This window comes from Lygodium microphyllum, chromosome 20, assembly GCF_053477565.2.
Source record: "Lygodium microphyllum isolate KBCC chromosome 20, Lygodium_microphyllum_v1.1.10, whole genome shotgun sequence".
NCBI lineage: Eukaryota > Viridiplantae > Streptophyta > Polypodiopsida > Schizaeales > Lygodiaceae > Lygodium > Lygodium microphyllum.
In genome coordinates this window covers 87,880,419-87,894,752 of record NC_141154.1, presented here as the reverse complement: position 1 = coordinate 87,894,752, position 14,334 = coordinate 87,880,419, and the positions used below count along the sequence as shown (strand labels likewise).

The 14,334-nt window shown below is 38.7% G+C and overlaps 1 protein-coding gene and 1 long non-coding RNA gene across 6 annotated transcripts in view; both read left to right on the top strand.

The window, feature by feature from the left end:
- Window positions 1–4,966: 4,966 nt before the first annotated feature.
- Window positions 4,967–14,334, top strand: part of LOC148019111 (histone H2A deubiquitinase (DUF3755)) — a 64,836-nt gene continuing 55,468 nt past the window's right edge. The window contains exons 1-2 of one of the 5 annotated variants that reach the window (XM_087660616.1): window positions 4,967–5,107; window positions 5,269–5,638. In XM_087660616.1, coding sequence (XP_087516742.1) covers window positions 5,439–5,638 — 200 coding nt within the window. In that variant the 5' untranslated portion in view covers window positions 4,967–5,107; window positions 5,269–5,438. Of the gene's footprint in view, window positions 5,639–14,334 lie in introns of all 5 variants that reach the window. The other 4 variants (XM_087660618.1, XM_087660620.1, XM_087660615.1 and 1 more) reach the window with 4 other exon arrangements.
- LOC148019112 (uncharacterized) lies at window positions 5,667–8,041 on the top strand. The gene is made up of 3 exons (XR_015695059.1): window positions 5,667–6,468; window positions 6,595–6,655; window positions 6,749–8,041. It is a non-coding gene; the product is annotated as an uncharacterized LOC148019112 (long non-coding RNA).

The following is a 14,334-nucleotide window of genomic DNA, read 5'->3' as shown; positions in this document are numbered from 1 at the left end:
CATTAAATTTTGGCCCGCAACATGATGCGATAGTTAGTTCCATTCGGTGAAAATAAATGTCCCCCTTTGGGCCCAAAAGAAATTTTGTGTTTGCAACCACACTGTGAATCGAACTTGCATCCTCTTCCTAAGATCCTTGTGCTCTACCAACAACTAGCTTGCATGTGTACTAATGATATCATACAATATAATAGTGCTTATATAAAATAATATTTTAAAAACCCCTAAAATGCATTGGGTCATCAACATGTGGTGTATCTATGGGCTATTGGCCGTCTCATACAAATATATAATGTTAGCCATGAGGAAGTTGGGGCTAGAGCATACTAAGGATGAGATTATCATCACCAAGGTGGTGTAGGGATAGCCATACCACCTTCCACCATCACCATCACCATTACCAATATTGTCATCACATCTATCCTATTACCATCGCCAACGCCATCATCATCATCATCATCATCATCATGCCCCTTCTTTCGCCTTCGTGGCATGCTTCCTGTAAATCATCTCAAATCGATGCATTAGACATGACATCACAAGCCAATCACATGCTTTTACATGCACATTAATCCTAGCCTATTGCTAATGTGTCTTTGATCATCTGTATTTCATATCATATCAAGTACTTTATGCATCGAGGAAAAGGAAGCGGGTGATCTAGGTACATTAGTTGACAATCCATAAATGGTGATTCCATGCAAATTTTGCTTACTTTGTATTGTGAGGAGGGATGTCATATAGGTTTGGAATGAAGCTAATGCACAAAATTGTCCCTGGTAGGGCATGAGCTACAATACATCATGGCAACCTGGCTACCAAAATTTGACACATAACTGGCAATCCACATTTGGGCTACCCTACTTTGCTTGCACAATTATTTAATCGATATATACAAGCAACTTCCTAATGAGGATTTAGATTTTTAGAATACATTAATTTTTTTTGCTACTATGTCGTGACTCTTGTATTTCTCATATGATCAATATAACCAACCATTATGAAAAAAAAGAGGGAGAATGAGAGAGAGAGAGAGAGAGAGAGAGAGAGAGAGAGAGAGAGAGAGAGAGAGAGAGAGAGAGAGAGAGAGAGTGTGTGTGTGTGTGTGTGTGTGTGTGTGTGTGTGTGAAGAGGAGTAAGATACAGAGATAGAGCAAGCGTATGAGAGATTGAGTTTGATTTAAAAAAAAAAAGATATCGTCGCTTATGAGACACTCATCATTGCATAAGCCCTAAAGTCTATAGAAGTAGAGGTCCATGCTCTTCTATACTTGTGTGCCACTTATGGAGAACTTGGGCTACTCCCCTGAAATGAGAGCTTGTTGTTCATAATACGAAGGGGCAAGTAAGTAGGCAATGATCAAAGGATGAGTCTATAATTTAGGTTCAATATCTTTTTTGTATGAACAACAAGCATTGGTGTTGGGAGTAGAGCAAAGCTTCATCTACATCGAAACCGCTACAATAAAGGAGAGTTGTTGGCTGTTTTTTTGTGCGCTCTCTCTCTCATTTTGTTATAAGTCCATTGCTATTTAAGAGTCCAAAGAGGATGGCAAGTTGTGGCTATGCCCACGAAGATGTAGGTAAGAGAACTCACTCAATCACACACACACACACACACACACACACATACACACACGCACGCACGCACGCACGCATGCGTGCACACACACACACACATTATCGCACGCACGCACGCACGCACGCACGCACGCACACACACACACACACACACACACACACACACACACACACACACACACACACACACACACACACACACACACACACGCACACACACGCACACACACACACACACACACACAAACACACACGGATGGCTATGGAGTTTCTCCACTCCTTTTCTTTTCCCATTGGGCTATGACTATGGTCTACTTTGACTACTTGGGTGATACCAAAAACATGATTGAACACTATGGTCTTGAGCCCATAGGAATGGTCCCTAGAAGACGGCAGTTAACCCATACCTTCTTTGGCACTAATAAAACCTCAAGTTTGCAATAGTGTCCCTCATCGAAGGAGAAGAAAGAATGAAATAGAATAAATCCTATTGGACACACATAGGGTCTTTTCTCCTTTTTGATGTGCTTCATGTTTATTAATCCTTCAAAGCAATGATAGGCTCCTACAAGACCCTCTTGGACATAGATAGGGTCCTTTCTCCTTTTTGTTGTGCTTCATGTTTATTGATCCTTCAAAGTAATGATCGGCTCCTACAAAACCCTCCTCTCTTTGTTTACATGCATCAATTACAACCACACGCTGCCCAAAAAAAAAAGGTGTATGCCAAGTAACATGAGCAAGAGAAGTAAAGGACGTATACATTAGGTTGGGATTGACCATGGAGTTTATGAGGTCATGTTAGATGTAGGTTCAATAGGGAATGTTTGCTACACCATGCATGTAACACGACGGTGCCATGGCTTCTTACATGTAATTGGTAAGAAGCGATTTGAAAGTAGTTCTTAAAGCACTTTCTAAGGGTAGGGATTTTTGGGATGACGAAGAAGAAGCCCACAATTATTTGATATACAAAAGCACCTGAGATACTCATGTGAAACTATCAAATGATTTTTAATAGTCAAAGAATTGTGACTATCTCATGTGCTTTTGTATATTAAGTCATTGTCACCAACTCTTATAGCTCACATGCTTGATGGTTTGTGGATGACTCTTTTGGATCATAAATGAGTTATTTGTTTGCTTATTGCAAAATGTTCGAAAATGATGAAGTTTGTAGCTTATCAAAGTTGTCATAGCACATGTATTTGATGATTCATGGATTATGCTACCAAAGGTTATATCATACCCCATTTTCATGTTGAATTTCAAGATTTAAACTTATTTTGGTGAGGTAGCCTAATAAGTTGATAGAGTGTGTATGCAGGCACACACTCACTCATGCACAATGCATGCATGTAGAATCATGCTATAATCATGCTTGAAACTTCTGCTTTCTTTCAAGGTTGATAGAGATATAAGATAGTAAAAGCTTTAGTGAAGCTTGCAATGTGTCAAAGTTTTCATAGCTCATGTGCTTGATGGTTCATGAATGGTGCTACCAAGGGCTATGCCGTATCCCATTTTCATGTTGAATTTCAATATTTAAACTTATTTTGATGAGGTAGCCAAATAAGTTAATAAAGTGCACACGTGCACACACACACACATACACACACCGAGAGAATCATTGTATGACCATGTTTGAGACTTTTGCCTTCTTTCAAGCTTAGAGAGATAGAAGATATCATATAGACTTGCATACATTTTGTATAGCCTATACAATTTTGGGTAGACATGCACTATAGGTGTGCTAGGGTTTAAACTTTGTTTCCATTCACTACTTTTCTCTAGATGCAAATACATATGCGTTGCCATGCCATTGGGATTCCCTACTTTTCTTTATAAGTGAAACTCATGATATATGTTTGATAAGGCATGGGAAGTCCTTCAAGCCCCCAAATAGTACTTTTAGTGACGGTGCCTTCTATGTGTGTGTGTGTGTGCGCGCACGCGCACATGTGTGTGGTGTGCATATGCGTGTAAGCATGCCTGCGAGCATGTGCATGTGTATGTATGAGATCCCCAACAAACTTAACTACCAACCTAAAAAGAAACCTTAAGTCCTAACACTCTCCTTTAAAAAAAAAAACAACCTAAAACCCTATGCTCAAAACATGTTGTAAAGTGTACGATTCTTGCATGCATGTGTTGGTGATAGAGGCTATACTATTCTTAGTTGGAATTTCACTTGGTGAGAAAAATCAAAAGCATCTCTCCCCTTGGTGCAATTTGTATGCAAAGACTATTACTACAATCGATGCAAAGTAGCGGCCTAACATTCGTGCAAAGCATTGGGAGAATTCATGCATGGAGTGCCTAGTTTGGATATTTATAAAGTGTGATTTAGTGCATGGGATACAACACCAAACTATGATGCCTATGTGTAGAGTATCTATGTCTAATACTACTCTTGTTGTGGGAAGCATGCTTAGAGTGCAAAGACCTTTGTTTTGTTGGATGAAAATAATTTCCACACTCATTACTCTCGAGATAAAAAGCACCATTCAACTCCCCAACTTGGGACTTGAAGGTGTTATTGTCCATGATGACAATAACTAGTTGTTGCTTTCCTACCAACTTGCTCATATAGTCCATTGTTTTGAGCACCCAAATTTCCAATGAATATGACAAAGCACATGAAATCAAATAATCCACTTCATCAAAGCATTACAAATGAAATCTTAAGTTCTTAGGGACTAATTTCAAGACTTAGGGACACATGCATTTATGATGGATTAGTTCTTGTTATGTTGGTGTCAATGAGGAGTAATTGGATTCAATTCCGATTTCAAAAAGCTATTTCATTGACAACACTCGGAATTGAAGACATGAACTCCTACAATGACTCATTGTGGAGACAATGAAGCTCATTTAACCATGTAAGCCTAGCTAACATGTTGAATGAGCTGGATTATTGTGCATACAATAAAGCTGATTTAACCATGTAAGCCCAACTAACATGTTGAATCTAGCTAGATTAAACATTGCTCACAAATCTTGGCCCATGGATCATGGAAAAGATGTTGGAGAGACGATATAAAAACATTCAACCTTGATACTTAGCTATCATTTCTAACCATTGACCCTAGTTGGAAAGATTGAAAACTTCTATGAAAGTAATGCAAGGTCTTTTTCCAATTCAATAACCCACTTGACACAGAACCACAATATGTCGTAAACCCTGTCATTGCTACTCGAGTTTTTGCGTTGTGATAGTAAGCCCATGAACAAAAGTCTTTGAAAATGTATATAAGATACGCATGGAACGCGATATGGACTATTCTTTATTTTTCCTTCTTGTCCATTATACATTGCAAATTTTCTGTTTTCAAGAGGTGTTGGGCCCTTATGCAAAGTAGGCCAAATTTTCAGTTTTCAAGAGGTGTTGGGCCCTTATGCAAAGTAGGCCAAAATCCTATGATTAGCCAATTAGTGAAAACCTCGTCCTCTTTCTCTTAAGGCCTTTGGCTGATGGACTGGATGCTCTCCTTTTGCTTTTCCTCTCTACAGTGATCATCAGTAGGTGCGATCCTCTTCTTCGGATGAGCTGACAGTATTGTTACTCCATTTCCATGGCGACACAATACTGGCTAGCCGAGCTTGCGTTGGTGCTGTAACACTACAGGATTCATGCTGATGCTTTTGGGTCTCCTGGGTCGCGCTCAAATGCTGCTGTCTTTGCAGGGGCTCCTCTTTCCATTGACAGAGCAGGGCTTCTCAGAGAAATATTTTGGGTGCTTCTGATATTTTATCAATCTTTTTGATGGAGGAAGATGGATGGTGGAGATCATTTTGAAGGAATTGGCTGATTTCATTCCCATTTCTGCTCGTGGGTATTTTTGGGTGTCTGGGAGATGGCAGTCTCGTCCTCCGGCGCCACGAGCCCTAATGCTAATCAGAGCTACCAGGCCCATGCTTCCCAGCCTGCAGTGGATACTGCGCCCACCCTCAATGGCGCCAATGATCATGCCCAGCACTCTCTCAAGCATGACCCTGGCATTTCCGTCGATTGGAGCAGCGAAGAGCAGTCCATTCTTGATGATGCGCTTTCCAAGTAGGCAATTCTTTGTTCCAGTTTTATACTTTAACCCTTTCACTACATGCTTGTGCAGCGTGCAAAATTGCCGTTTTCTCTCTTGCTGGGAATTTAGTCACTATGCTTTGCATTTGCCCAATGTCTGTGCAGTCCGCATTCCTCTCAGAGCAATAAATTTATTCAATTCAAATTAGGTTCTTCCTCTTATCTCCACCACCAACTATTCAACGCTACAGAGGAACTTTAGATATCCAGAGAACTTTCGAACAGTTCTTTTTTCTTGTTTATTTGAGGATTTTGCAGTGGCCTAATCCTTGTGATGGAAATCAAATTCTTTTCTTACTCGAGAACATGAAAGCAAGTTGGTTGCTTTATGTGTGGGAGTGTTCTTGTACCGGTGACTAGAAATTAAGAAAGTGTAGTCAGAGCTATTTAGAGAAAGAAAATTAAGCAAATCGTATGCAATGTGTCTATTTTTGAATGTGCATGCTTTGAGGGAGGTGTCAGCTTATGAAAGGCACACTTTTGCATTGCTTGTGTTTTCAGGATTAGCCTGTGCTGTGTGTATTTTTCAGTGGCATGTAGTTTGAGGGGGATTTTGGCCTATGAAAGGTACACTTTTGTGTGAGTTCCCATGCAGTGTTTGTGTTTTCAGGAATAGCGTATCCATGTAAGCTACACAAATGAGCATATATATAATGTCCAAGCTTGTGGTCTAGCTTGTTCATCAGCAGCAGCGGCCCAGTTCAGCCTGTGTTTTTTGTGCATGGCTCTACATCCTGATGGCAGAATTATGTGCTTGTGCAGTCCAGATTTGTGTATTTATAGCAAAGTACAATGTGGAGCAGGTGCAATTCATGTTTACCTGAAACAGCTCTACGTGGACAAGTTTGATATGGCATTGACCATGGTTTGACCAGTGTCAAACCAACCCTAATCTTGGTCAACCCTAATCTTGGCTTTGCCTTTTCCAGATGTCGTATTGGTCAGATTTGATGGCTGAGTGGATCTGCAATGGCTGTTCAACAGTTGTTGGTATGTTTGAGTGTAACATGTTTAGGTTTGTGTTTGACTGGTCAAGAAAGAGGAAAAGGTGTTTTGAAAATGGGTGCTCCACTTCATTTGCAGCTGTCTACTGGCCGCATCAAACTCTGCTAGTTTGGTGATCCCTATGGTTGTTTCTATATCTAGTGTTGTGACATCTGCAGCTGGTTTTTCATCTAGCTGCTTCTCATCCATGAATAAAAAACAAGGCCCTCTGCTTCTTGCAAGATCTTGTAGTCAGTTTGTCAGACGTCAGAAGCTGAAGACTGTAGGCAACAAAAGCTCAAAGCAGATTTCATAAACATAGGCACAAGATTGTGAAGGTGACATGATGGTTTTACAGCTGGACCGCTGGTCAAATGGCTCGGGTGAATTGACTTGAATGTGATACTTAAGCTTCACTTTAATCATGGATTGACTTGAATGTGATACTTAAGTTTCACAGCTGGACCGCTGGTCAAATGGCTCAGGTGAACTGACTTGAATGTGATACTTAAGTTTCAATTTAATCACGGATTGCTTTTTGAATCTGACATCACTGGGCCATTGCAGCTAGCTGAAAGTATCCTGATGTGAAATGATGTTTGAGCTTTTTAGTGTCAAGAAGGCACTTTTTGGAACCTACAACAATATGAAAGAATTGTTTTAATATTTGAAGACTGTATTTATTTGAATGGTCTGGAAAATTTGTCAGGATTTTCTGGAAATGTTTTGGCCAGTCTAATACTGGATTCTTGGTTCCATCTAGGTGTATATCTTCATACAAATGTATTGAGTTCACATTTGGATTGGGAGCAGTGAATCAGAGATAAATTTGTTTCAAACTCAATATGGCATGTGCTAGTACCATGCCGCAAAGTATGTGGTCTAACAGTTTTGAAATTTCCAGCCTGTCACCTTTCCTGTTACGTCTTTGGTTTTTGACTGAGACTTCCATTTTCTTTGAAAGAGTGCCAAAAAGTGGCATTGGAAAACTGAAAAGTTTCCAGATATGTACTACAGGCTTGATCTAGGTAAGCTGAGGTTATAAAGAGAGCTCGTGTTGCATTCTTAATGCTTCATAGAAGTAAAATCTTAACCCTTCATAGAAGCACAACACTTTATAGAAGCACTCTTGCTGCATCAGCTCTCTTCTTTGGACTCGGTGATCTCAGATAAGGTTAAAAGAACATTTGTTCCATAGAGGCACTACTCTCCTTTAACCTTCTTGCAGATCTATTTGGGGGGGGGGGTTTTTAAGCTGCTGTTTTTACAGCAGTCTTCCTTATCTCCTTGTTCAAGGTTGTTCTTGGTGTTTACAGCAAGCAAAGACGATGAAAATAATGATTTTACATTCTTCTTCTTCTTATATCCTAATCTCAACCTTTGAAATGTACCCAGCGGCTGGCATGTAAGTTTCTGGGCAGATCCAGGTCTGGGGCTGGGGACAGACACCTCTTGATTTTGTTATTATAATAATAATTTTTGTTTTGGGGGGGGGGGGGGGGGACATGACCATTATATGGGCAGGCAACCCAGTGGGTGTAGTGTTGGCTGGATGGGTCAGACTGGCAGCAGTTGGGCCAGGGGTGTTGGCACCATCATTATTGTCACCTTTGTTATCTCACTCTCCCCTGGCCTTCTTAGCTGACATATTCAACTGAGTTTGTAACTCGAGCTTGTGAAGGATCATGGTTTGAGGATTGCTGGGTCTACTCAACAGTCCTAGATAGGGAAGCAGGTGTATTCTTTGGAGACAGAGTATGTATAGTGGAGAAGCACACTTGGCTGTGTTGTACAGGGCTAGATTGGTGTCATGCAACTGCTTTTGCTTGTAAATTCTGTATTTCTATGGGGATTGTTTGTGAAAAAGAACTTTCGGTTGTGTCTTGAGTGGAGGGTCTTTCCTCAATTGAGAGGTGATCGATCTTGTAAGCAAAGTGCTTCAACTAAGATGCACCTTGTGAAGGAATATGAGACAAGGAAGAGTTGGGCCTTGGTGAACGATCCCTAAAAGAAAGGTTAATAGATGGAGTGTTGACCTCCATGCCAAGATTATAATTCTACAACAGAGCCTCCATTGAAGGTGTAGTTTGAGAAAAAAATCAAAGGATTCAAAAATGGAGCGGTTTGAGCCATTGTGAATTAGAATGTGATGTTAATCAAGAACAAACTAAGCAATCCATTACAACCTCAGGTAAACCCTTTAGAGGAGCATTGGCTCTGATGCCATGTGGAGATATGCTAGGGTTTGCGAAAGAAAATGCTAAGTGTATAGCCATGGTTGAAACTCAATACGGTAATAAAGCATTCATTTTTTGCAATCTCAAAAGATGTAAATCTATTCCATCAAGTTTGTTACAAACAAATTTTTTATGATGAAATGTTTCGGCTACGAGTGAGTGGACATGCAAGAAGAATAGCTCAATATGCATTAGCTCTTGAGGGAAAATGCAAATCAAAGAAAAAATGAGATTGTTTTAATTCAAAACAACATGATAACTATCCAGGAACTCAACACAAATGCTAAACGCAAATAGAGAAGCATAGTTGATAACATATGTTTCATACTTCCATATGTGTACGGGTATGAAAGTATGATTGAAGTATGATTTAGACCATTGAGCTGAATCTTACGTTGCCCTAACTTTTTTCTTAAAAACTAGAAACATATAAGAATGATAAGTTGAACATTAATATGAATTGTAAACATTCTAACACAGCTTACACTTCGATAAACAAGCTTAAAAGACATGAAATTTTACAAGGGGACTATGAATTTTGACATTATAATCAGCCCACTAAGATTACAAAATGTCATGACTCATAATACATCATAGCACACTCTAGACAACCCAAGAGATTGAAAGATCAAGGGTCAAGAATCTGAGTTTTTGCACATGCTTCCCTCGTTTTGCACAGTGCATAAACTGATAATTGATATTGCTGCTTCCACACAAATAGGCTAAGGCTTGTGCATGCATTCTGCACATGCAAGTAATCTTTAGGAGAAATTGCCAAAATTGCGGGAAAAACTTCGGCAGGCAAAAATTGGTAGTTTTGACCAGTCAAAAGTTATTTTTAAAAAAATCCAAAAAATGGCAAAGTTTGAAATGGCTTTTTGTATGTTTGCATACCAGTTGTTATGTTGAATCATACACATCTGGATCCAACTATGTAGAGACGAAAGAGAACTCTGAAGTGAATGAACGAATGTTGTAAATTAAGAAAAGAGTGCATGAGATGCTCAAGAAGAGAGTTGTTCAACAATCGGTGGCTCTTGTGGGAGTGGTTTGAGAGAGGTGTCGAGAAAAACTGGGGTAACTTGCAAAACAAGGGATGAACTAAGGGGCCCAAGTAGCCTCCTCTTTATAGATGTGGATTCTTCCAAAGTGTGGGTGTTTGCTCATGGAACATAGAAATTGTTGTAAAATTTGAGTTTTGGGGCCATTTTAATGAGCTAACAAAGATTTAATGTGTATTGGATCTTTTTTAGCTTTAAAATTATGTCTTCTTTGATATCTCCTTCCTTAGAGGATTGCATTTTGCTCCCTCTCAGAGTATTCTCATTCATAGTTGTTCTTAGATGTGTTTGAAATTTTTTTCAGATGGTTACAAATGTTTGTTTTTCAAACATCTAAAAAACTCATTTCAGACTTGACCTTACACACACACAGACATAGACACAGGCACACATACACACACACATAGACACAGACACGCACACACACACAACACACACAATATCACCTTCTCTGACTGAAAACGATTGACTTCAGCCTACATGAAGTCCACAAATTAAGGAAACACAGTTGCCTGTTCGGAGGCTAGAAATACTATTGCCCCAATCTTTTTTTAACCATAGGTAATCTCTCTCTCTTTCTCTCTCTTTGTGCCCTCTTATAACAAACCTTTTGTATATCAATTGTTACCAAGATAGATTGGCTCGATGATTCTATATTAATTTGATGCTCATGTACTTTGAAAGGGCATTTGTATTATTTAAGTGTTTCAAAATATGATTAAATGTTCATATTTCTATCTAAGGGTGGCCAATGCTAGAACACCCTATAATTATACTTGGGTCGTAATTTAGGAGATGCCCAAGATAAATTAAAAGTTTAGTCGTGGGCAGTCCGATATACGAGAAAGCTCAGATGACTAAGACTTTTACACTCCAATAGTCACATTGACTAGAAGCCTTTATAACGAGTAGTTTCAAAATGTGAAACTAGATGCTCATGATGGAGAAAACAAACCATGAACCGGTGAACCTATATAATGAAGCTCTCTAGAAGTGAAATTTGGCGACTCCTAAAATATAGGAGGTTATTATTTTTAGAAGTTGCTCAAATGGAAATTTTATTCGTGCCAAAGGCTCTAGAATTTTGCAAGGAACAATTTTGTCTTTAGCAACTATCTCAAATTTTTAACCATTTGAGAGATTTTTAGAGTAGAAGGTTTGGAAGCTTCTTTATCTAGAAAAGTGACATGTGGCATCTAGAAGAGGAAACGTGTTATTTTAAAGAGACAAGTGTCCTTACACTTGCCATTTGTAACCTCTGCTTTTCACTTTTGAGCATCCAAGCCCTACATGCATATATTGGAGGTCTCTCTCTTCATTTGAAACAAGCTTTCATTTTGAAATTTCAGCCGCATACTTTGTACTCTTCTATCTATCTCTCATCCAAGAAGCACTTTCTACTTAGCTTGATCTATCCCAAGCACTAAAGAAGGAAATCAACTCGTTGTCAGAGTTTGCAGAAATTAGGGTTTTAAAACCCTAATTCTCAGAATTTTAGTAAATTAGCCCTTTTGTATATGGTTTAGGCAATTGGTGCTTGTGGTTTTGTTTCAATAAATTCTTGAAAAGAGAGAGGGGCCGGTTTCCCTCTCAACATGGTGTCGACTCTTTTCTCTCTCTCTCTCTCTCTCTTTATCTTTTAACTTTCATGGTGATACTTGATCGAGTTGGTTAAGTTCAAAGTATTGCCATTTTCACATTCTTCCCTGTGCTTACCCCCCCCCCCCCCCCCCCCCAAAAACCCAAAAAAAAAAAAAACTTGCGATAATGCAAATTTTAAGCTTGTATTGTCATTGTTGACAACTTAAATTTTGAAGTTTGAACATTGAAGAGATAACCTCTCTCTCTCTCTCTCTCTCTCTCTCTCGGCCTTCAAAGACTACAATGTGTAGTGTAACCAATCTGCATTGTTAAAGCTAAAGCCTCTCTCTCTCTCTCTCAAATCTGAAGCCTAAAATTTTGAATATGAAAATTGGGGCTTTGCTGTAGCTTGTAATCAAAAGGCAACAAGCTTTTGAGTTTTGTAATCTTCACTTTTGAGTACCCAGTATCAATTATATGTAGTTGGCATGTCTCTAGTGCCAATGATTGTCTTGTTGGCTCATTGTTAGTTACTTTTATATTGACTGTGACTTCAATATTCTAATTTGTGAATTGTGGGCTTCTTTTTCCTGTACATATCTTTTTATTTTTAAAATTGACACATGTATCTATTATGATTTATCTAAAAGTTGTTTTGAAGATACTTGTAAGTTTAGTATTTTTCTCATAATTTGTTAAAATATGTTTAAAAACTTGGGTCATATATGATTTAGGTCCAGGGTTTGAATCATACTTTCATATGCGTTTGCATTAGATATTTGATTCACGTATGAAAAAACTATGTTTTCATCCATAAGTATTGCCGCCAAATCAGCTACGATAGTGTAATTGTCTTCGAGCTTTGATCAATCTAATGGACTCACCTCAGTATTGATCCTAGAGACATGGAACCACGAGGCTTCATCGTATCATCATTGTACGTGATGCATTCTTTCATTCGCTTTCTACGCTTCTGAGTTGTGTCACAATGTTTGCTATACACACTTTGATCCTGTACAAAATGTCTCTCTATGGTCCTCTACTTGGTGTGTAGGATTCCAAGTTGATCAATAGGACTATTTGGAATGATGTACTTTCCTCGAGGCAAGAATATTTCCGATGGGGTTGCCCAAGTTAGGGACTCCAATGGGAGGAGGTACTCATCTTTAATGTTGAGTGATGATGGTTGGGATTTGTGAAATGTAGGGTTTCTAGCACAGTGATGGGTGGTGGGTGTTGTGCTTTGCAAAGTGTGAGTGCTTAATCTAATGTGACCCCTTTGACTTGTGGATGGTGTGTCAGTGCTACTGTAGTGGTAGGGATTGGTAAGCTAGCATTGAAGCAATTTCTAAGAATTTGTTGGCTCATTGGTTCTGCCTTTGTCTCTATCGTCTTACTTCTCAAAAGTTTTTTTGTGTGTGTGTGGAGCTTCAATGAAAACAGTCATAGGCATCTTTGACCCTCGTGTATGTGTATACAATTGAGCTTATGATTGTGCTGAAACCTTGAGTCTCCCTTGTGAGGATATTTGTAAGCTACCTCTGGCTGGGGCCTTAATGCCCTTGAGCTGCTATACTCGTGAGAAGTGTGTCCCTAAGTCATTGTATCTCAAGAAGAAAGAGGCGAAGGGATCGTTGATTAGTGAAATCGAGGACTCTAGATAGTGGTCCAAATTTATCTCCAAGTAGATAGTGGAAATTGCCTTGGATCTCGTAGTGAAACTAGCCTTTCTCTTTGGAGAGGGTGGTGATAATGTGATTTAATAGTAATTACAACAAATAATTAATTCACATAAACTTAAAATGTATAGTTTATCACTTTAATCTTGAATAATGGCAAATAGATGGAGTACAATTGAGATTCTCTCCACTGCTAATCCAAGTGTCCTTTGTTGGCAAAATTGACTAGCAACCCTTTAAACCAATTCACCCCTTGATTTGCTTAGGGATTGGCCTTCATTCTGCTCCTTGAAAGGCAAATCAAGCCCCAAATTTGTTTAATTTCAATTTGTTAGAATTCAAGTCCTAGGCTCTCAATTCTGAGGAGACATCTTAAGGTGGTTGCCAAACCTTAATTTTTACTGGAAATTATGTTTTACTGCAAAGATTTTCTAATATCTCCATCTTTGACGACTCAAGTAGTTGGATTTTCTTGAGATAACTTGAGAGATGATTGTAGGATGAGGGAGAATGCTGTACAAAGAGAAATTTCAAAGTTTCATCACGAAAAAGACTAAGAAACTATTGCTACCTTGCTCAAATAGTCATGGAAGCTATCACCTACAACTTAGGACCACTTGAAGGGTTGTTCCCCCCTCTTGTATGCTGTCACTTGCACTAGAAAGACCTTGGGCTGCTGTCATCTATACGTAGAGGGCTTCAAACTGCTATTGCTTGTTGTAGGACTTGTCTCCCTGGTGGTTGCAAATCACATCAATAGTATCTCCTTGCTTTCTCATAGCCGCCTTCTCTTTCACAAATGTTGGAATAGACTTCTACTAGCCTCAAAAAAACGTTTTTCCTACTTGCATGGGCAAGTTTTACCAAGTGACAGACTTCTAATTCCATATTCTAACATTATCCATCTTATTAGATTTAATTTTTAAAATATTAATTAAATAAAAAATAATTCAATAATTATTCTAGTGCTCAAAAAATCAATTTCATGAGCCAATAATTAAATCAGCTAGGTCAATTTGTTTCCTAAGTATGCTTGAGTAGTTATTCAATATTGACCCTTAGATTGGCACTAATTAATTAATTAATTAATTAATACTTAGTTTCTAATATCACTACTAATATTAGTG